Raw genomic sequence first — 22,038 nt, forward strand, 5'->3', positions numbered from 1 at the left:
TTGATACATAACTGAAGCAACCTAGCGACGATGAGACGAGGACAAAGACAGACAAAACACGGTGAACGTCGGGCTATCAACTCTTTATTACAAATGGGCAGAAAAGGGACGCAAACGCTCGATCAACAGCACCCCGAAGATAACACATCCTATATCAGCCACGGTACACCTTTGTCAATAAAAAAAAATTTTGTTGTTTGCAACGCAACCATTCTCTGTCGTTAGCTCTGTCTTCCGTGTGAAATATGCTTGCGGATCGGGGTCACGTTCACAATTCGGCCATCGTTCCATGATGTGGCGGTATATCCTTGAAAGAACCCAATCAGATGATGTGGCTTTTGCGATTTCAGAAGCTTTCACAGGAACCTTGCCTATGGCGACAGAAAGTACGGCGGAGACACGGGACGAGTGGATACCTCCAACGAAAAGGGTGTCCTGCGCCATTGCGGCGTCGAATTCTGGGTCAGGACCTGTCTGAAGACGAGACAGTCCGTCGGCATTTCCGAACTGAGTTGTGGGCTTGTACTGAATGTCAAAGGAATGACCAACGAGCGGTAAAGCCCAACGCTGCATTCTGTTAGCTGCAGTCACCGGAATTTCCCGTTTTGTACCAATTGCTGTCAATGGTTTATGGTCCGTATACAGAACAAACTTCCTACCATACAGATACCCGTGAAACTTCTTCACGCCAAAATAATTGCCAGAGCTTCCTTTTCAATCTGTGCATAGTCTTTTTTCTTTTCTTTTCCTTTTTTTTTTTTGTTGTTGTTGATGTCAATGTCTTTGAAGCGTGGGCGATAGGCTTACCCTTGCCATTAATACTGTTGCAGATTACAGCACGAACGCCTACTGAGGACGCGTCTGCTGCGAGCTACAAGGTCTTACTCGGGTCGAAGTGTGCTAAGGAATCGATGGACGTGAGACGTCGCTTGATCTCCTCAAACGCACCAGCGCTTGCAGGTGATCAATCCCAGTACACATCATTCTTCAAGAGCCTATTCAAGGGTGCGCGAGAGAAAGTGAGCCGGTCCTTTGTATTTTGGAGAAGGGCCCCTTGATAACGCGATCTGCCCCCGGGTGGGCCGTGTCTTTGAATGTGCGGCCCATAAAACGGGCGTCGAGGCAGTATCGCTTGCGCTGCTGTTCCGGGAAGATTTTTCTTAAAACTATACTGTACAAGACCGAGGAAAGCTCGAAGATCCACCACGTTCTTTGGCTCTGGCATGTTGATGACTGCCGACACTTTCTTCGGTGATGATCGAAAACCTTCTGCCAACACAACTTGTGCGAGATATTCTACCTCTGGCTTGAAGAAATCGCACTTCTGTTTCTTGAGACGGAAGCCATATTCACAGAGACGTCGCACGACTTCCTCCAGATGGATTAGATGTTCGGCCTCCTTCCTGTGACTATGATGTCGTCCAGGTAACACGCCACGCCGTCTAAACCAGCAGTGACCTGTTCTATAGACCTCCGAAATGATGATGATGATTGAAAGAAAAAAATGGGGATTGTAGCTCTCATCACGAGGGCCGGCTACCCCAGATAGACCTCCGAAATATCGCAGGCGCTGAAGATATTTCAAAAGGCATTCTGTTGAACCGGAACAGACCTTTGTGGGTGTTCACCCCAAGAACCCCTTTTGCCTCCAACAGCAAATATGCTTTCGAGAGATGAACCTTGGTGAATTTCCTTCCGCCGTTCAACCTGGCGAATAACTCCTCCGGGCGCGGTAGAGGGTACTGTACGACATCAAGCTCAGGATTTGCAGTAAGGCTAAAGTCACCACACGTGCCGCCCCGTTCGGTTTGGTAACTACGGCGATTGGAGTAGCCCACTGAGATAGTTCTATGGGTGTCAGAACACAGTTCTTCGCTTCTCTCTCAAGGTTTTCAACAGTTTCACGAAGAGCAAACGGAATGGGTCTTGCTTTGCAGAATTTTGGTCTTGCTACCGACTTAAACTGTAATTGAACCTTGACCTTGGAACAGCAGCCCAAAGCATCTTCAAAGAGATCTTCGTACTTCTGTAGAATAGATGTCAAATCCGGCTGCTGAGCTCCATTCGTCCGACAAACATTGCGTTGAGGTTGAGCTTCAACTTGCGAATCCATTCTCCGCCAAGTAAACCGATGCCGTTGAAGTCTGCGAAGAGTGCTTCAAGTTCGTGGGATCGCCAGCAACATTGACCTTCACCAAACATTGACCCTTCAGCGGTATGCTGAGATCGATAAGTACCTTCAGTTGCTGAACAGCTGAACCCAGTTTCAGCTTCCCAAGCTTAAGCCAGACATCATTTCCCAAGATCGTGTAGTAATTAAGAGCCTGTGTCGACGTGTAGCGAAATCAGTATTCCGTTGATGATGCAGGTTAGGACTTCATCCTCATCTGCAATAGCCATAACGCTTGTGATTGTCTTCACACGTCGACGACCCTGGGACGAACGAGAAGACCGTGGCTTCTTCCTCGTGCTGGCCTGAAGTCATACACCACAATGATTCAATCACTAACCCCATCTTCCGAGGAATACCTCTCTGCAACTGTAATGTGCGTTGAAGAGATATTAACCACTGAGATGTTGTGCCTGAAAGGCTTCACCGAATTGATATAGATATGTTCCAGCCAACACAAGCCAAAGTGTCAGTGTGACGCTGCACAGGGACCCACCATTGAGGTACCAGACGTGGCCTCTGCAGTTTCCTTGTTAATTTCCCTTTATTGGGCAGACTTGCCATTTCTGGAAGCACTATCCGTGTATATACTGCTGCAGTGGAAAATTTCACTTCTACCAGAGCATAAAAGTGGCCTCGAAGGACTTGAGGGGAACTTGGTCTCTCCGTTCCCGATGATTCGGAGGACTTACGAAGTGGGCGGTACCAGTAGAGACAACGGGATTCCGGCGGTGTTACGGCCTTAGCTACGAAGCGAATGAAGCTCGGGCGTGTCCTCTCCTCTGCGCCACTCGATAAAAGTCACTTTCAGGGCGGTATCGGATTTTCCTGAGGAGCGGATGACGGCGATGGTGACCACGCAAACGGAAGTAGTGCCGGGCTGTTTCGCGTTCACGAAGAACCTCAATCAGGAGCTCACCAGCTTCAGCGAGAACCTGCCGTGTTTCAGCCCTTGGAACTCCAAGGCAGTGACGAACACTTCAATCGGACAGGCTCCGAAGGGCATTTAGTGATGTTCAGGAGATCCTGTGGAAGACCGGAAGGCTGTAAAGCACAGTCGCCCGCACCAAAGCTCTGTGAACTGCAAGAAGGGAGAGCTGATCACAGCCCCATCCTGAGCCAGAAAGATGTTGAAGAGCTGGGAGCCATCGCTGCACTTTGGCTTAAAGGTGCTTAATGTGGCGAGTCCAGCGCAGATCTGAGTCGATGACCACGCCAAGGAAGCGATGGAAACGTGCAAGCTCGAGCTTCTTGGCACCGACCCACGGACGGAAATTAGGCTTGCGTGTGACCGGGAGCTCGACGCAATTCTCGGGCGAAAAGTTCATCCCAAGTTGCGTGAGGTACGTGTGTACATTATTTAAAGCCAGCTGCAAGCGGCGGTGAATGGGTCGTGGTCTTCCTACTGTCCAAAGGGCAACGTCATCCGCATACACAGAGAACGCCACTTTCCGAGAAATTATCGATTTTAGGCCCGCTGTCACCACATTGAAGAATGTCTGACTCAGGATGCTTCCTTGCGGAACTCCTTGACGAACATTATGCTTGGGACTTTGGCCTTGGAAGTCTTGTAGCCAACTGAAGAGTCGACCGGATACACGAAAAATGTGCAAGACCTGTAGCATACAAACCTGCAAGACAGTATCACATGCGCGCTTGATGTCCAGGAAAACCAATACCACGATCCGTCGACGAATACGAGCATGTTGGACTGTAGAGACTAGGCCGACAGCTGAATTCATGGAGTATAACATGTAGCATCACTAACATCAATCGTAATAACTCATTGCACGGTTTTGTGAAGTCTTGTATAGAGCGTCAACACTTACATTATAATAAGTGACAAGTCGCTAGCTAGGTATTTCGCTATTATGCAGACAAGAGTGACTTTCACACTGTACTACTATTAGGTGGCGATATATGCTATGACCACATAGACTCTAACCTGATCAAGTTGAGTCGCTATCGGGCGCAGAGATTTGTCACGTCCACAGGCGGGGCATTCACACCAAAGGTATACTGACGTGACATGTTCCCCTATACAAACGACTACATGCCAGTAGTCATTGAGTCGTCAGCAAAATCACTACTTTAGGGATTGGGGTGTTGTAACGCAGTACAGAAAATGAGCTATGATTAGTTTTAATTTGGTGAATAGTTTGAAAAACGAGGGAATTCACAAGTCGATGATTCGTATATTCGGGGTTTGACTGTATGTCATTCACATTTGATGAACACGCCCCAGAGACACAACGCCGCTTTCGTGGTCACGAGCTTCTTGTAAATGCATCAGGACTCATGGCAAAAACAACCGACGCGTCAGGAACATAAAACGTGTCCTTTTCCATAACTTCTTCGTCTGACAGACGAGCACCTGGGTTTCCGGGACATGCTGAAACAACCAAGGAGTTATAGCTTCCGAGGAACAGCCTATATATATAGTGTGTCTTTTGCGACCTGACATGGGCGGATCCAGGGCATTGTCGATACCTTGACAAACAGCAATTCATCGCCGCTCCAGATGCTTCGATTCCCGTTTTAAATGTAAGTCCCACTCCCACATCCAACACACCATGCAGACTATACAGTGCGATGCATATTTATAGGGACACCACTCAAAGTGACGGTGTCGCGTTCCACTTGCGGGTTCACATTTTCAGAGCTGTGTTATTTGATTCGGTATTGTTAAAAACCCCAAGAAAGTATTGTTATTGTTGTTAAAACCCCAAGAGCACAAAGACGCTCACCGCAGGAGTCCCTAGCGTCCGTCATTTGCAAACAAGGCAAGGCGAGGTCAACATGGCGCCATCCAGTGTGGCTTCAAATATGGCTGCCGGTTTACCTCACTATTACCCTCTATATCTCGTTGGGAAATCCCATGAAGATTTCTAGTGAAGCATGCAGAACTCGATGTAGTTAACTCCGGTGAATCATCGCCGCTATCCTGTCGATTACGCCATGTAGTCTGGGAAAAGGGAACGATTGGTGCACTGACACAAAGGAACATGTTGCTGACCTTGACAAGGTTGCAGCTTCACAACAGACAAAATAGGCCTTCGGCACTGCCTAAAGAAAGTGACTGACTGGAGAAGAAACGCGTGACAAATGTGGACCGAACAAACTCCCGATTGAAAATTTGTTTCTGGGGTTACCACAGAGCCTGAGGCCTTAAGGTATTATGGGACGTTTGGGAACGTTTGGGGACGTATGGGACGTTTGGGGGTTCCCTAGGTTCTGTGGAAATCCCAGGAACAAAGTTGTAATGATCAGACAGCACAGTCGTACATTTCTAATGATGGGGTCATGTGAGCAGTTCCTTTCCACGTCGTGAGCTTTGTCATTACCCGCAGAATATGTTGAGGTCACGCCTAGTAAGACCCCAGTGGTTGCTAGAGTACCCCGAGAAAGTCCTGGGTAAACCACAGAACATTTTAGGGTAACCACATTGTTTCTGATGGTATCGCAAGGACATCTTACGGTAACCCATGACGTCGTAGGGTTATCCGAGAAACTTGGAGTAGCCCTAGGGCGTCTTGTTGCAACCCTAGGCCGTCTTACGGTCGTAGGGCATCTTGGGTATTACCTCAGCAGAACCTCAGGATTTCTAGGCTCTTGGCGCCAAGAAGTTTGAGAGTCGCCCCCTTGTGTTCACTGAATGAACCATGTCGTGGGGATATTCCCAGGCAGTATTCGCACATTGCATTGCGTATCAAGGCACTGCACGTGTAAAAGGCTGTCCAGTGTTGACCTTTCCTGAAAATGCATAACGAAAACGACATATGCGTTCCAAGTAAGTCGCATTTTCCTTCCGATATGACAGTTTTTACTGCAAGTAACAGAAACGAAACCGAAACGAGGCACCACACCAAGAGGCAGCACAGACCGGCAATAGGGATGGAACGATCTTGTCTTGGAACCCGATTAATCTTCTGATGATCCTGTCGATTGCGCCATGTCAGGCGTAGACGGGTGACGACATGCCACTGGACGTTAATGACCCGTGATGGTGAAAACGGTGACCCAGATGACGTACCTGTTTAGCCAGCCGAGGAGTCAGCAGGCGAGTTCAAGAAAAGACAAAGGTTTATTATGGCTTTAGGGTGGTACAGGGCAGAAGGAAGAGTTCATGGTAGATGTTTAGTCGTCGACAATGCCCGATTAACTCCAGGTACTCCAGGGCTTGTGTGGAGCTCGCTGCATTTTACCCGTTGCTCCCACAATGTTGATGATGACAGAATGGATGACGGGTCTGCGGAGGTGATGGTGATGACGCTGTCGCTCACGCACAACACGTTACCTCATGCATGCCCTCAAACCCGAGGCGCTGCACGCTATACCCCTTCCCAAGAAGGATGAGGATGTCCCGAATATCTCAGACGCTATAGCATATTTATTTATTTATTTATTTATTTATTTATTTACACGACCCTACTGCTCCACCTAAGTGGCAGCACAGCATATGTACAGCATAAAGCGCATTGCCGAGAAAAAAGGAATATTTCGCTCTCCGCGTCGCGCACGTGGAAGTATCTTCAAAGTAACTTGGGAAATGAGTAGAAGTTATTGAAAAAGGTATCTAAGTTAGAAACTAAGTACTGACCTTTGAAAGTGTTTGCAAGATACCAAGTTTCTCACAGAAGTATTTAAGATATGTAACTATACCCACTCACAAGTCTGCTGTTCTCATAAAAATTACAGTATCAGTTACCTACTATGTGCGACTGTCACACAGTACCCACTGTACTCATGTACCGAAAGTCCCCTTTGAGGCCAGACCCACACATTTGTGTGGGTCTGAATCTCGACCCAGATGAATCTCGACGAAGATGGGATTAATTTTTTTTCGGCTGATGTAACTTGTGGGTGTTACGATCAGCGCGCTAATGTGCATGATGCTCTAAAGTCCGATTACCTTTGTCCTTTTTAACACATATCTGAGAAATTTCGTGCCCGGAGAGTACATTCTGACCGAGTGACACACTAACAGAGTGCTGACCACATCTGAATGCCATTTGGCGTTCGGCCAGAAACGCGCTTCCTCCCTCGCCCTTAAACGTGAGAAGGAAAGATAACTGCTATTTTTTCCCCTCGTGAGGGAGCACGTTTCAAATCTGCCGGTTTTTTGGGGGCCATGTCGTAACACATTGGCTAAACACGAATGGCATGCATAATTGCTATCTACTGTATCCGTTAGGGGTGTGCGAATCCGATAATTTGAAGTCGAATCGAATATCGAATCGAATGGGGGGGGGGGGGAAATGCCGAATACACAAACGAATATTCCTGCAAATTTTACAATACGTGCCTTTTGCACTAAAAGTTTGCAATTTGTAACCCGTGGCTTTAGTGTAATTTTTCTGCCATTAACTGTCACAACCGAGACGTCTAAATCTCGCTGCCTGCTTCAATCTACAGGTCACTTGTGAAACAAAACAAAACCTTTGCCATGCGTTTAGCTTCTTTGCTTTAGTGTGTATATCTCACCTTCGTATGTTGCATTGCTGAAATTTTGAACCTAAGGGATGTCTTTAAGGCACCCTTTTGCTCCTGGGCTGGCAAGCATTATCTGTGAGTCTTCAAGGCAGCCTTCCAGACATCAAATCAAAATTCCCCGCCGCCAACCATAAAGTGAACGTGGGAGAGACGTCGCCCCTTCGTCAGGCGAAGTATACACAATTAACTTGAGCTAAGGTTACCTCATGCTAAATAACAACAGCCTGCCTGTACAGCCTCATGCAGGTGAAGCCCACTCTCGCGGTGGTGTAATTCATATTCGTGGAATAATCGAATATTCGGAAAACAGAATACTAGATATTCGATTTGCAAAACGAATACTTCGAGTGATTGATATTCGATTCGAATTCGAGAACTCGAATATTCGCACACCCCTAGTACCCGTTCTGGTACTGGAGCTTATCCATGCGAATCGAGACAAGATATACACTCCGTGCCCCTTTTTGGCCTCAAAATGACTGTCGACTTGGACAGCGCTCGCGTGAGCTCCTCTCCTAACGACACTTTTCCGGTATCCCCGCTCCCTAGAAGGGATTTCTTTTCTGGCGGACTCCTCTTCCAGTTTCGCAACGTTTACGTGCGAATTGCAATATAGCTACCCATATTCCATTGGCTAATTTGGCGACCTTGCTATATCAGAGACACAGAGAGGCTCAGAGGAGGTACTACATGTAGAGGAGTCAATAACAACAAGATGTAGAAATCTCAGGTTCAGTGATGACCATGATTGCTAGATAAAACAGACAAGCTGGTGGGCAAGATGCGTGAGGTCCCAGGAAGCACAATGTACTGAAAGTCGAGTGCAATGGGGGTGGACGGGTAGATGGAAGGCCTCGAACAGACCCGTGAAACTAAAGAACGTTGATAAGACACATACCGTCCACACCTGTTGCACTCGACTTTCAGTACATTGTGCTGCTTGGGGTGGAAAGCTTGTGCAGGAAAATTAGACACAATGACACAACGATATCTTGCTGTCGTTCACCCAAGATACCAAAAAAAGGAAGGTGTCCTCAGCACTGCACGTGAGCGTTCGCAGAACCTGTTCATGACCGGTGTAAGACACAGTGGCGGACTCGGGGGGAGGGGGACCTTCCAAAAAAAAAGAAAACATCATTTTATACACGGGATTTCCTTCTCTCCCCTCCCCGCTACGCGTTCCCACAAATACCCCCCCCCCCACACACACACAAACACAAACAGTCGCATTCCTCCAATATCACCGTACTGACAAGAAGTCGCTTGCTCAATCATGCGTGCGTCAGAACAAAGGGAAAGGCTTGCAACAGGAGCTCGTGCTCATGCTCTCGCAGCTCACAGGCAGTCCTCTAAAGCCAGTCTTGGGTAGTAACTAAGTTACTTTTAACTTGTAACTGTAACTAGTTACTTTTGGGGGTAACTAGTTACAGTAACTAGTTACATTTCCAGAGAAGTAGCTTTTAACTGTAACTAGTTACTATTTCTGTGAAAGTAACTGCAAAATGTAACTAGTTACTCGAATAAATGTCGTTCCTTTTTTTTTCTTTACTCTACCTTCCCCTACTTCCCCGTAACAGTGTCTTGCTTCCTGTTATCCGTAATCGGTATTTGCCCCGTGCCTTGGGCTCTTGACCAAGCAGGGAATTCCAGCTTTGCGAACAGAAATTTGTTGAAGTTAGTGACCCTCAACGGTCGGAGTGAGTCATATGTGAGTAACAGTGTCACTGCCTAGCACGGGATCCTGCCTCCTGTGGATATGGACAAGGTAATGATTATGCACAAAGAGAAACTTTCCGGTCAGCTCACTTGCGCTCCGACCAGTACAATGGCTAATTCTGCTCCGGTTGCTGCTACCATAAGATTCCGAAGCCGCTCTATGAAGCCACCTTCGAGTTTTCATCATGGAAGGACGAGAATGATTTAACTGTAAAGTGCAAGCAGTGGAATAAGACGTACTCGGCAAGCAGGACGTCAACTTCAAACCTGAAAAAGCATCTTGAGGCGTGTTCTTGCGTATGTCTCACTCTCTACACGTTACGAAACATGTGGGTATCACCGTGCTCTCCTTTTCACCGCGATGCGCCAGGTTGCATGCACATGTCGTATTTTTCCGTGTGGGATAACCGCGTATTAACTTATACTGCTTCTGGTTAAGTGCAAGACAACTTTTATTGCACTTGAGTAAATGTAAATAAATGTATGTTTTCAACAATTGTATCACCCTCTCATGGACATTTTTATAAAAAGTAACTGTAATGTAACTAAGTTACTTTCTCTCAGTAACTGTATCTGTAACTAGTTACTCGACCAAGAAAGTAACTATAACTGTAACTTAGTTACTATTTTTTGCAGATAAACTGTAACTGTAACTCAGTTACTTTTTAGAAGTAACTTACCCAAGACTTAAACTTTGCCCGAAGTGCTGGGAAAACCGAAACAGTGTTTGTGCTCGGTCTTTTGCAATCGAAACCTGAGGAAACCCCAAGATAAGGCGTGAATATATATGCCACCCAAGTTCCTGCTTCGATAGCTTCACGTGTCGTCGTTTCAGACGCTGCTTCACACAGTGACACGCTGCTAGACCGTCCTTCCAACGTAAGTTACATTTTTGACATACTTACCAACCACTATTATTTTAACTAAACGTCGGCAAACAAAATGCACGTTGCACTTGAAAAAGGCGTCTTGAAGTTCTTGCTGTAAATGAAACAAGAAGTTTCTTCGTGGTGTATTGGGGATGGCTCGAATCTTTCATCAGGTGCGTTGCGTCGTTTGCCAGTGTTTCTTGGGCGCATTAGGCATTTGTCGTGATATGGAGACAATGCTATCCAAATAGAGAAAGGAATTAAGCAGATTAAGCATGCATTAAGAGTTAAGCACAAGTGCTCACATTCTGACCCCCTGAAGCTGTAAAAATTTCTCGTGCATGATGATTCAAAACTGTATGCGCGTTAGACATCGTACCCTTATTGAGTTCGCTTATACTGCGTGTAAAAGGAAGTAAAATGACCTCCATAACGCCCACAAAAGAAATGGAGCTGCAGGCGCCCGATGGGGCAGCCACCCTGCACCAGCACTCCATCCAGCTTATGTGCTGCTGCTGCTGCTAAAAGGAAGTTGAAATGGGGAGACATCAGAATATTCCGCATCCCTCCCCAGCGGGCAATTACACCAGAACCCCCTTTTCTTTTCTTTCTTTTTTTTCATTTTTTTTTCATTATCGTTACCGAACTTAGCTTTCACTAAACATGTTAAGGAGCCACACTGTTCGTGTTAGCTGTGTACAACGTGGACAGATACGAGATCACGAATATTGATGTTACTGAATGTACATGCGACAGGGCATATTAATTGTTGGATTTTAAAATGGATAAAAATACCCCAGCGCGAAGGTAAAACAATGGGACGAGACGCAGAGACGCAGACGAGACGCAGACGAGAGCAGTGCTGTGCATCGTCCCTTTGTCTGTGTTCGTCTCGTCCCATTGTTTTACTTTCGCACTGGGGTATTTTTATCCATTTTAAAATGTCATACCAACCCGCCCAAATTTTAACCTTATTTAATTGTTGGAATCCTACACAGTCTAGAAATGGCCGTCATTGCATCTACACTGGTGGTACTCATCGTTGCCTCCAATACTTTATGCGCACCAACGGTCGAGCAGTCCCTGACAAATATAGAACAGTCCGTTGCGGATCTGAGAAAGGCCCTTCTGAGCGGTAAGACATATAGATAAGCGTACGTTATTATTATCTATATTTATTCGGGTGGTTCGACAAGTGACTGCAGATACGAGTGAAATACGAGAAAAACTTCTTGTGACCTTCCAGGCCGTCCAAGAGATTGCGCCGATCTTTATATCTCTGGCCAGAACCACAGTGGTGTCTTCAACATCTTTCCTTACGAAGGATCAATGCCGGCTATTGCAACTTACTGCGATATGGAATCAGACGGAGGTGGTTGGACGGTGAGTTTTGAAGCTCGTTGCCGTGGATGTTGCAGAAACTACGTCCTCTAAAAAGTAGAGCAGCAAGTCTCGAATGTGGGAGGGGAGCGACATCAGTGAGCGCATGGTGACTACGTTAACATCCTAGAAGTCTTGCCACTGCCATTAACTCGACCTAGAAGATGCATAGCTTGAAATCAGAGCCGTTCGCAAAGTAGGACACGCGGCGTATGGTTAGGTGTGCGATCGCTATGGTCGACCCGTAAAGTCTTTAAGGCTTCAGTTTCGTCTGGACCAAGTGCGTCAAGAACGCTGCGTTTTCATGGGCTCTTAAAGACCGCTCTGAAGGCTCATCCCACACCTTCTGCCCAGATCAAGGCTCTGCCCCTGGTCCTCCTTGGCCTCCGGCCTTGTCTGCAAACCTGACCACGACTGAGCTCCATCCGAGCTGCCTGGCGTACTCCTGGTCCCATCTTTTCCCTCCGTCCTCCCCGACGCTCAGAACCAGGTCAGCCGCCCCCGCGCCATTTTCCGCGCCCGCACGCGTCCCCAGCCATTTTCGTCCACACCAGCACCTTCACCCATGTCTTCATCTGCGTCGACGCCGTGCGCCCACTCCTCCCTGCTCCATACACCGGCCCTTACTTCGCCATCAGCCGTACATCCGAATTTTTTACCGTCTCAGTCAATGGTCGTAATGACACCATTTCTATCGACCGCCTCAACTGTCTTATTTCGCCTCTTCCTCTCCTGATGCTCACTTCTCAACAATACCCCTTCTGCCTTCTCCCGAATCCCTCCCCTCCCCCCCCCCCCCACCGGCCCGCTGCCCGCTCCCCGCTCCGTGACGCGGTCTCCTAATCTTGTGAGTTTCCGCCACAGGGGTGGCATCTAGTGTATTGCTTCGTAGGCGAAAGCGTGCTGGGCGAACGCAGTGCATCCTGGACAGGTCCTGGTCGCACCTCACAGCAAACGCCGACGTCACGTCAAGGCACACGTGACCTTAAAGATGGCGGCGCCCGTGATCGGCGGCCAAACCGTTTGTAAACAATGCGGTTGTTGTTTCTGCGCAACGTTTTGGGTATGTCTTTCGATCACGGTAATTGTTTTTATCCGATAATCTCGCAGTAAAACGAGCTGTTTTGCACATAAGGCCTCGTATCGTTGACGACTTCCAAAGATGTGATGACGACCGCGCGTTAAGACTCACTGAGCCGATGCGATATACTAAACTAAGGAGAAATGGGCTACCATGTTGCGGAAGAAGCACCGCATAGTTTACGCAGGCAAAATACGTCCGTCTCTTGACGTTATAACGACGGAAATATGTCGGTAAGCGGCAAAACGACATGTGAACAAAGTCACATGAGCTCAAAATGACGTTTTCTATGACGTGCGACCAGGACAAGATGGCAGTTTTGTCAAAAGCACCCGCTTGAGGGTAGTTACAACTATGGCGGTTTTGTGTGACTCCCGTGGTTTCCGCTCACCGCCTCCGTCCGCCCTTTGGGGGCGAGGCGCTTGCGGCAGCCGCATCGGCGTCACCAACAGCTTTTGCCAGTGGCTTTTCGAAAAAGAACAGTTCCCATATCGGGCCCCACTCCTGGGAACAACGCTAACCGGAAGTGTCGCGTACGTTAGTAATAAATTACGCTGTTATTTGTAAATTTCTAAGTGATGTTGGGTTGGTCAGACTAACAGACGGCGAAGCCGTTAGTTAGGTCGGTGCACCATGGTAGAAGCTTTGAGTTGAATGAAACCTGAGTTTACGCCTAATGTGGTAAATGAGCTCCTGGGAAAACCAGTGAGGGAACTTTCAACGTCTTCGGTATACAAGGTGTCCCAGCTCAATGCGAACAGATTTTGAAAAATATCCTAGATTAAATTAATTGCAATATATGTAGCATATGCTGAAGGGCACTCCCTAGGAGGGCATTAATAAATTCCTAAGGCAACGTCTTAATTAACTTTCTAATTATAGAGGCTACGAAGTTGTCCCTTCGGTCACCTGATACCGGAGCCATTTTCAGAGCAGAAATCCGTCCGATAGATCGTCCGCAAAAAATTCGTGAAGAAACACCAGTTTTTCTTTATTTTGTTCATTGCACATCTCCAGAGGTGCGTCTTCCCTTCGCCCCCAATGTGGGAGGGTGAAAGAGCACACAATCGCATCTTGCGTCCTGAAAAAGGGGTAAAAGAAAACAGAAAATGCAACCCAAGATAAGGGCATTTCCGATAGAGTCACCCTATACATTTTGTTTTGTTTCTGCATGTTCAAGCTCATCTCCGACGCATGAGACGGCACTGTGCTCTTTCACCCTCTCACACTGGGGGTGAAGGAAAGACGCGTCTCCGAAGGTGCGCAATGACCACAATAAAGAAAAAAAATGCGTTCCTTTACGATTTCTTTGCGGACGATCTATCGAACGAATTTTTGTCCTGAAAACGGCTCCTGTATCAGGTGACCGAAGGGACCAGATTTTCTCATTGGGACAACTTCGTAGCTTTTATAAGTAAAATGTTAATTATTCAGTTACTTGAAACACTGCCTTATGACTTTGCTAATGCCCTCTTAAAGAGTCCCTTCAGCATATGCAATATTGCAATTGATTTCATCTCGGAAAAAATGATATATATATATATATATAGTTCAAATAAATGGGAGACAGAAGACGAAAGTAGGAGAAGTAACAAAAAAAGAGGTTTATTAAAACTTAAAAATCATAAAAGTTAGGGATGATGTCTACGTTACGGCGGAAGCTCCGCCTTCTTCGGGACTCTTTTGTCCCGAAGAAGGCGGAGCTTCCGCCGTAACGTAGACATCATCCCTAACTTTTATGATTTTTAAGTTTTAATAAACCTCTTTTTTTGTTACTTCCCCTACTTTCGTCTTCTGTCTCCCATTTATTTGAACTATAATTACGTAGCCGTCCGATCCAACTCCAACTTTTCAAGATATATATATATATATATATATATATATATATATATATACAGAAGTTCAAAAAAAGACACGGAAACAGATTTTAGGGAAGTTACAAACACTAGTTTATTACATAGGGAGACGTTAAAAAGTAAAATGGGCAAGGGGTCGGCGTTTCGACAGTGGCACTGTCTTCGACAGGCAAATATATATATATATACGCATTTAGCTCGGACACCCTGTATAAGTGTCAATGGCTGCTGCGACTCTTTGGGTCAGATGGGAGACGGGTAGATCAAGATTACCCGTGCACAAATAAGTTTTTGATCAGGTCACTGTAGCCAGGTGGTTGAACAACGCAAAGTAGGTCCCTTTGTTGTACACGTTATGTGGAGGACAGTTCCACGTGCTTGTCTTTGGGAAAACCGCAAAAGTCACCACGTGGTGGGTGATAAGGGTCAGGCTTGGCAAGAAGATTCAACGTACAGACCGCCCACATGAAAGTTAGTTATAACCAGGTAAACTGTGCTGCCGCATTTGTTCTTGATAGTCGAAAGATGCATATGAGATCCCAGTGGTTTAAGAAATCAACAATATCATTGAGGCAGGATCCACATTGTGAGTCACAATACGCAGACCAGTTGAAACACGGTCGGGTGAAGTGCTCACATATCGGAGTATATGCTTTCGAGTCTGTGGGCTTGCTCTTGAGGAATTTAAGATGCATCAAAAAAGAAACTTATTCAAAGGACGGAGGGTGGTAGTAGCAGCAGCCAATTCGTAAACATTCCTTGTTTTTGAGGTTGTTTGATGTTTGGATGACGTAGATATGGTAGCAGCTGTGTTATATGAACTAATATTCACAGCGAGTTGTGTGCGGAAAGATGCGACGCACAGTTTCATTCGACCGGTGCAACTACAGCCAGGCCCTCTATTATGCATAGCAAGCAAAATATAGAGGAACATTCTTCCGTGACTTCCAGAAGAGGTTGCTGCAGCCTTGTGCACCCAAGAAATGCCATCTGCGACATGGGATCCACGAAGGACTGCACGAGTTAGTGGGTGTTCTTTGAGTCACGCAGGTGAAGGGGATAAACCCTTAGGAAGAGCCGTTCTGATGGGGGCGCGAGAGGGGCAGCCGCCCGGACGCCCTAGACAGAGAGTGCGCCGAACGGCAGGCCCTGGCAGGTTGGTTGGACAGTACAAAGCGGGAATGAAGAGAATTATAACTTACGATCTCTGCAGTGCAAATGTGCGTTTTCTTCTTCTTCTTTTTTCTTTTTTTTACGAAACTTCTGACTGCAGTGAGGAGGAGGGGGCGCTTCACGTTTACCCTGCCCCGGGCGCATGCTCGCCTCGAAACGGCTTTGCCCTTAGAAGACCTCGGTGATTTCTGAACGTTGCTGTGCTCCAATTTGCTTCTGCAGGCTGGTGATGTTCTTCAATATTTACGACAAAGGAACATGTTTTTTCGGTTACAATTGCAAGTTGCATTAGTCTCATATCGTACATGTTTTACCTTTCTTTAGGTTTTCCAACGGCGCGGGCAGTTTGGAAATCCAGTGTACTACTTCTATCGAGATTGGAAGGCTTACAAAAATGGTTTCGGGGACCCAGCAAAAGAATTCTGGCTAGGTATGGTAAGCAGATCAGAAGATGAATGGTTGCAAAGTTTATTCGGTCACTGTTTCCGTCCATGAGCTGAGAGCGAAGGTGCTCTTCAAACACATAAGTAAACGCAGCATAAGATGCACGATCTCACAGTCCAACTGGCGTATTGCGCACTTTGACAGGAAATCAGCTGATCCACGTCATGACATCTAACAAGGCAACGTCACTCCGGATCGTACTCACGAATCGCACGGGAGAGACTTTCACGGCGGACTACGCTCTCTTCAAAATTGCTGGTGAAAATGAACAGTACAAGCTCATAGTCAGCGGGTACACGGGAGCAGCAGGTAAATCTAAAGAACGTAGTACAGTTTCAAGGCTTTCTACCCGCATGCAATCCATCTTGCGCCGTTCGCTTGGAAAGTTTTACGCATGTATTCTTCCCAGGTTATGATGCATTCAGTGGAGCAAACGGATCCAGTTTCAGCACATTTGACAAGGACAACGACAAGTACCCTGACGGCAACTGTGCCGTTACATACAGGGGAGCCTGGTGGTACACGCGCTGTCACATGTCAAATCTCAATGGCCTCAACCTCGACGGGGCCCACGCGAGCTTCGCCGACGGCATCGAATGGTCAATCAGAGGCGGCGTAAAAGGCCTCCAACGTTATTCCTATCCGCAGGTAGAAATGAAGATGAGAGATGCAAGCTTTGAAACTTTGGCTGCTAGAATATATTAGAATAAAGAATGAATAAATTCTTGATGCCTCAGTCCTAAAAGAACTCTATACCTCAAACTCGACCACTCGTTGTGAGCTTATTTTCGACACCTTTAGCTCAACGCTATCGCCGCAATGCCAAACAGTACTTCACCCAGGCTCAATGCAGTCATGTACGTATCTTGAGTATTGTATTTGAAATACAGTAATTCAAATACTTTTTTCAGTATTTTGTTTCTTGCTAATTACTTTTCAAGAATTGTATCTTGTAATCTAATTTAAATACTTTCATTCTGGCTCATAGTTTCGTGAGGATTTTCTCCCGATGTGCCCTGACGTTTCCCTTCTCCTCATCCTACCGATGACAGGTCAGAGTAAGGCAGTCAAGAGATGACCTCACAATTTGTGTTCTCTCTGCGTGTACGGAGTAGCAGGACGCACGTTAATCCTCGTGGATGTTCTATACTCATGCGTGGAATGGGATCCCCAACAACCCACCTGTGACCCAGAAACAAAGCGGGACTTGTATCTCTGGCCGGTTCCCGTGCAAGAAGTGGCTCTCATGTCGATGGTCTAACCGCTTCTGGAATTCGGTGAATTCCGGACCTGCTTTTGGGATATGCCATTGACCTGAGTGCTGACCTCCTTCAGCTTTGAAAGATACCATATAGGTAGGGTTCCGGGATTTCGGAGTTTATTTCTGGGTGTTACCGGAGGATGTTTTTCGGAGTTTATTCCATTCTCAAAAAACGGATTTTTTCGGAGTGTATCATTTACAGCTCAGTTAATATCCGAAATTCGGAGAGCACTTGACAACGCACACACAGTTGTGCAGCGAAAACGCAGTTGTCACATTTATTGCTTCAACACTAAAGAGACATAACCTTAACAATACATTTCGTACAAAGCACACTGAGGTGTTCCGCAATTCCGAAAGCAACCTTTCCGTGTGCTCACTGTTACGCGGCAATACTTACATAGGACAACCTCTGCATCGCGATCGAGGGACGATGTGAACTCCTCGAAATCAGGGTACTACTTGACGTAGTCGCAGGGCAGTTTTCGCTTGCGTCCCATCTTGTCGTCAGCACTGGAACTAGTTGCAATTTCAAAAAGATCACTCTGTATGACCACTGTTCGATGCTTATTTTAGTGCTTATGTCACATGTAGGACAACGAAATCGGAAAACAGGCTAGGGAAAAACCCGGCCGGTGAATCCTCAAGTGGTCGAGATAACCGTCGAAGGAAACGCTAGGTCACAGAAACTATCGTTATGTTGCGGTGGGGTCAGTATCCGAGGTTAGAAGAAACCCAGGACACAAAAGGAGGCCAAGAACAATAACCCGGTTATTAGGGAAAACATCTGCCAAGCGGAGTTTTTCGGATTCATCCGAATTGCTTAAAATTTTACCGGAGTACGTTTTTCGGATTTTTTCGGATAAATCCGAAAACCCGGAACCCTACATATAGGTAGGGTTGCCACCAGGCCGGTATTATACCGGCACGGCCGGTTATTTGGGCGCTCTGGCGGTTACCGGTAGGAAAGTGACACCGGCAGCCTTTTGCCGGTATTTGTGGCTCAAGACCTTTCATAAAGGCTTTTACGGGATTTTCCCTTCAACATTCCACTACAGCTTGAATTAATCTGGAACACACACCCAGCTCCGCAGTCTCCAGTCGTGTTCTTAGTTATTCATTCTTATTATTATTCATTGTTATTATTGTTATTTGTGGCATCAATGGTACAGCCACACACAGGAACACATGTTTGCTCGTATTATCTTGAGCGAGCACGCTCTCGCTCTCTCTCCATGTGTGTCACGTCCACCCATCAACCACTTTCCCACGAGCCTTTCCTCCTTTCCCTCTCTTCCACCTCCTCTCCCTCAGTCGGTATTTTTCACTACGAAAGGTGGCAACCCTACATATAGGGAGACGTTTTCTAAGGGTTGTTTTCAGTCACTGTTGGCTGCGCGCATGATCACATCTCAGGATGGAGCCCCACACAAGCGCTGCGCATTTCCTCGGCGTTATCTGAGGCCCTATTTCGAATCCGTTGCCAAAACAGAGAAAAGGCTATCGTGGTGTCTGTTCTTAATGCCGAGTACGAAAGTACCAAGTAATTAGAACTTACGATCTCTGCAGTGCAAATGTGCGTTTTCTTCTTTTTTTCTTTTTTTTTTTTTACGAAACTTCTGACTGCAGTGAGGGGGAGGGGGCGCCTCACGTTTACCCTGCCCCGGGCGCAAGCTCGCCTCGAAACGGCTTTGCCCTTAGAAGTTAGATACTTCGTAACCTCGGTGATTTCTGAACGTTGCTGTGCTCCAATTTGCTTCTGCAGGCTGGTGGTGTTCTTCTATATTTACGACAAAGGAACATGTTTTTTTGGGTTACAATTTCAAGTTGCATTAGTCACATATCGTACATGTTTTACCTTTCTTTAGGTTTTCCAACGGCGCGGGCAGTTTGGAAATCCAGTGTACGACTTCTATCGAGATTGGAAGGCTTACAAAAATTGTTTCGGGGACCCAGCAAAAGAATTCTGGCTAGGTATGGTAAGCAGATCAGAAGATGAATGCTTGCAAAGTTTATTCGGTCACTGTTTCCGTCAATGAGCTGAGAGCGAAGGTGCTCTTCAAACACATAAGTAAACGCAGCATAAGATGCACGATCTCACAGTCCAACTGGCGTATTGCGCACTTTGACAGGAAATCAGCTGATCCACGTCATGACATCTAACAAGGCAACGTCACTCCGGATCGTACTCACGAATCGCACGGGAGAGACTTTCACGGCGGACTACGCTCTCTTCAAAATTGCTGGTGAAAATGAACAGTACAAGCTCATAGTCAGCGGGTACACGGGAGCAGCAGGTAAATCTAAAGAACGTAGTACAGTTTCAAGGCTTTCTAGTTTCTACCCACATGCAATCCATCTTGCGCCGTTCCCTTCAAAATTTTTGCGCATGTATTCTTCCCAGGTTATGATGCATTCAGTCAAGCAAACGGATCCAGCTTCAGCACGTTTGACAAGGACAACGACATGAACCCTGACGGCAACTGTGCCGTTACATACAGGGGAGCCTGGTGGTACACGCGCTGTCACGTGGCAAATCTCAATGGCCTCAACCTCGACGGGGCCCACGCGAGCTTCGCCGACGGCATCGAATGGTCAATCAGAGGCGGCGTAGGAGGCCTCTATCATTATTCCTATCCGCAGGTAGAAATGAAGATGAGAGATGCAAGCTTTGAAACTTTGGCTGCTAGAATAAATTGAAATAAAGGATGGATAAATTCTTGATGCCTCAGTCACAAGTCCTAAAAGAACTCTATACCTCAAACTCGACCACTAGTTGCGAGCTTATTTTCGACACCTTTAGCTCAACGCTATCGCCGCAATGCCAAACAGTACTTCATCCAGGCTCAATGCAGACATGTACGTATCTTGAGTATTGTATTTGAAATACAGTAATTTAAATACTTTTTCAGTATTTTGTATCTTGCTAATTACTTTTCAAGAATTGTATCTTGTAATCTAATTTAAATACTTTTTTACGTATTTTCTACTCAGTATTTCAATTACTTTCATTCTGGCTAAGAGTGTCGTGAGGATTTTCTCCCGATGTGCCCTGACGTTTCTCTTCTCCTCATCCTACCTATGACAGGTGGGAGTAAGGCAGTCAAGAGATGACCTCACAATTTGTGTTCTCTCTGCGTGTACGGAGTAGCAGGACGCACGTTAATCCTCAGTTTTATACTCATGCGTGGAATGGGATCCCCACCAACACTCCTGTGACCCACGAACAAAGCGGGACTTGTACCTCTGGCCGGTTCCCGTGCAAGAAGTGGCTCTCAGGTCGATGGTCTAACCGCTTCTGGAATTCGGTGAATTCCGGACCTGCTTTTGGGATATGCCATTGACCTGAGTGCTGACCTCCTTCAGCTTTGAAAGATACCATATAGGTAGGGTTGCCACCAGGCCGGTATTATACCGGCACGGCCGGTTATTTGGGCGCTCTGGCGGTTACCGGTAGGAAAGTGATACCGGCAGCCTTTTGCCGGTATTTGTGGCTCAAGACCTTTCATAAAGGCTTTTACGGGATTTTCCCTTCAACATTCCACTACAGCATGGATTAATCTGGAACACACACCCAGCTCCGCAGTCTCCAGTCGTGTTCTTAGTTATTCATTCTTATTATTATTCATTGTTATTATTGTTATTTGTGGCATCAATGGTACAGCCACACACAGGAACACATGTTTGCTCGTATTATCTTGAGCGAGCACGCTCTCGCTCTCTCTCCATGTGTGTCACGTCCACCCATCAACCACTTTCCCACGAGCCTTTCCTCCTTTCCCTCTCTTCCACCTCTTCTCCCTCAGTCGGTATTTTTCACTACGAAAGGTGGCAACCCTACATATAGGGAGGTGTTTTCTAAGGGTTGTTTTCAGTCACTGTTGGCTGCGCGCATGATCACATCTCAGGATGGAGCCCCACACAAACGCTGCGCATTTACTTCCTTGGCCTTATCTGAGGCCCTATTTCGAATGCGTTGCCAAAACAGAGAAAAGGCTATCGTGGTGTCTGTTCTTTATGCCGAGTACGAAAGTATCTTGTATCGTAATTACTTTTTCAAGTATTTAGTATTTTACTCTAAATACTTTTATTCATAAGTAATTTGTGCTGTATTTCAAATACATTTTCGCTTATGTACTCTGTATCCCTTTAAATACTTTTTTGCGGTATTTTGTACATGTCTGGCTCAATGTACCGTACAGGGCACGTCTTCTCTTCAAACTGGGCAGGCGTGACTCTCCGAACTGCGGTGAGTGTGGCGTTGTAGAGGACGTATAGAACACAGCCTTCTCAGGTGTCGGAAATACGTTCATACTCGAAGGGTTTTAGAGGCCTCGTGTGGACTCCCGAGCCTTCGACATCGCGAAACTGTTAGCTCCTCAGTCGTCCGACAAGGCGCTGAGGGCACTTGAAGATTTTCTACCAACAACCGGTCTTATGGACATTCTATGACTTGCTTAATGTGTGCTGTGTATACCCCCAGCGATTCCGACATTTTACACTGACTTGGCTGAAACTTTTGAACTACATGTTGAACCCCATCACTTTAACTCGTTCATCCGTTTGTATTTTCTGTGTGCAAGCGTCCTGGGGTA

The 22,038-nt window shown here is 46.6% G+C and overlaps 1 protein-coding gene across 2 annotated transcripts; it reads left to right on the forward strand.

Moving 5' to 3' along the window:
* The first annotated feature begins 830 nt into the window (after positions 1 to 830).
* Positions 831 to 20,163, forward strand: LOC135377483 (techylectin-5A-like). Of its 2 annotated transcripts, none has more exons than XM_064609911.1 (10): positions 831 to 960; positions 10,215 to 10,258; positions 11,247 to 11,383; positions 11,495 to 11,631; positions 16,063 to 16,168; positions 16,327 to 16,491; positions 16,592 to 16,830; positions 19,312 to 19,417; positions 19,576 to 19,740; positions 19,848 to 20,163. In XM_064609911.1, the coding sequence occupies exons 3-10, from the start codon at positions 11,254 to 11,256 to the stop codon at positions 20,141 to 20,143; spliced, it is 1,344 nt and encodes a 447-aa protein (XP_064465981.1). In that variant the 5' UTR covers positions 831 to 960; positions 10,215 to 10,258; positions 11,247 to 11,253; the 3' UTR covers positions 20,144 to 20,163. The 2 variants fall into 2 exon arrangements, with proteins under 2 accessions (XP_064465981.1, XP_064465980.1); XM_064609910.1 differs by lacking the exon at positions 831 to 960 and adding an exon at positions 4,628 to 4,714.
* The last annotated feature ends 1,875 nt before the right edge of the window (positions 20,164 to 22,038 follow it).

The sequence above is a fragment of the Ornithodoros turicata genome, chromosome 1, assembly GCF_037126465.1.
Source record: "Ornithodoros turicata isolate Travis chromosome 1, ASM3712646v1, whole genome shotgun sequence".
NCBI classification, from domain to species: Eukaryota; Metazoa; Arthropoda; class Arachnida; order Ixodida; family Argasidae; genus Ornithodoros; species Ornithodoros turicata.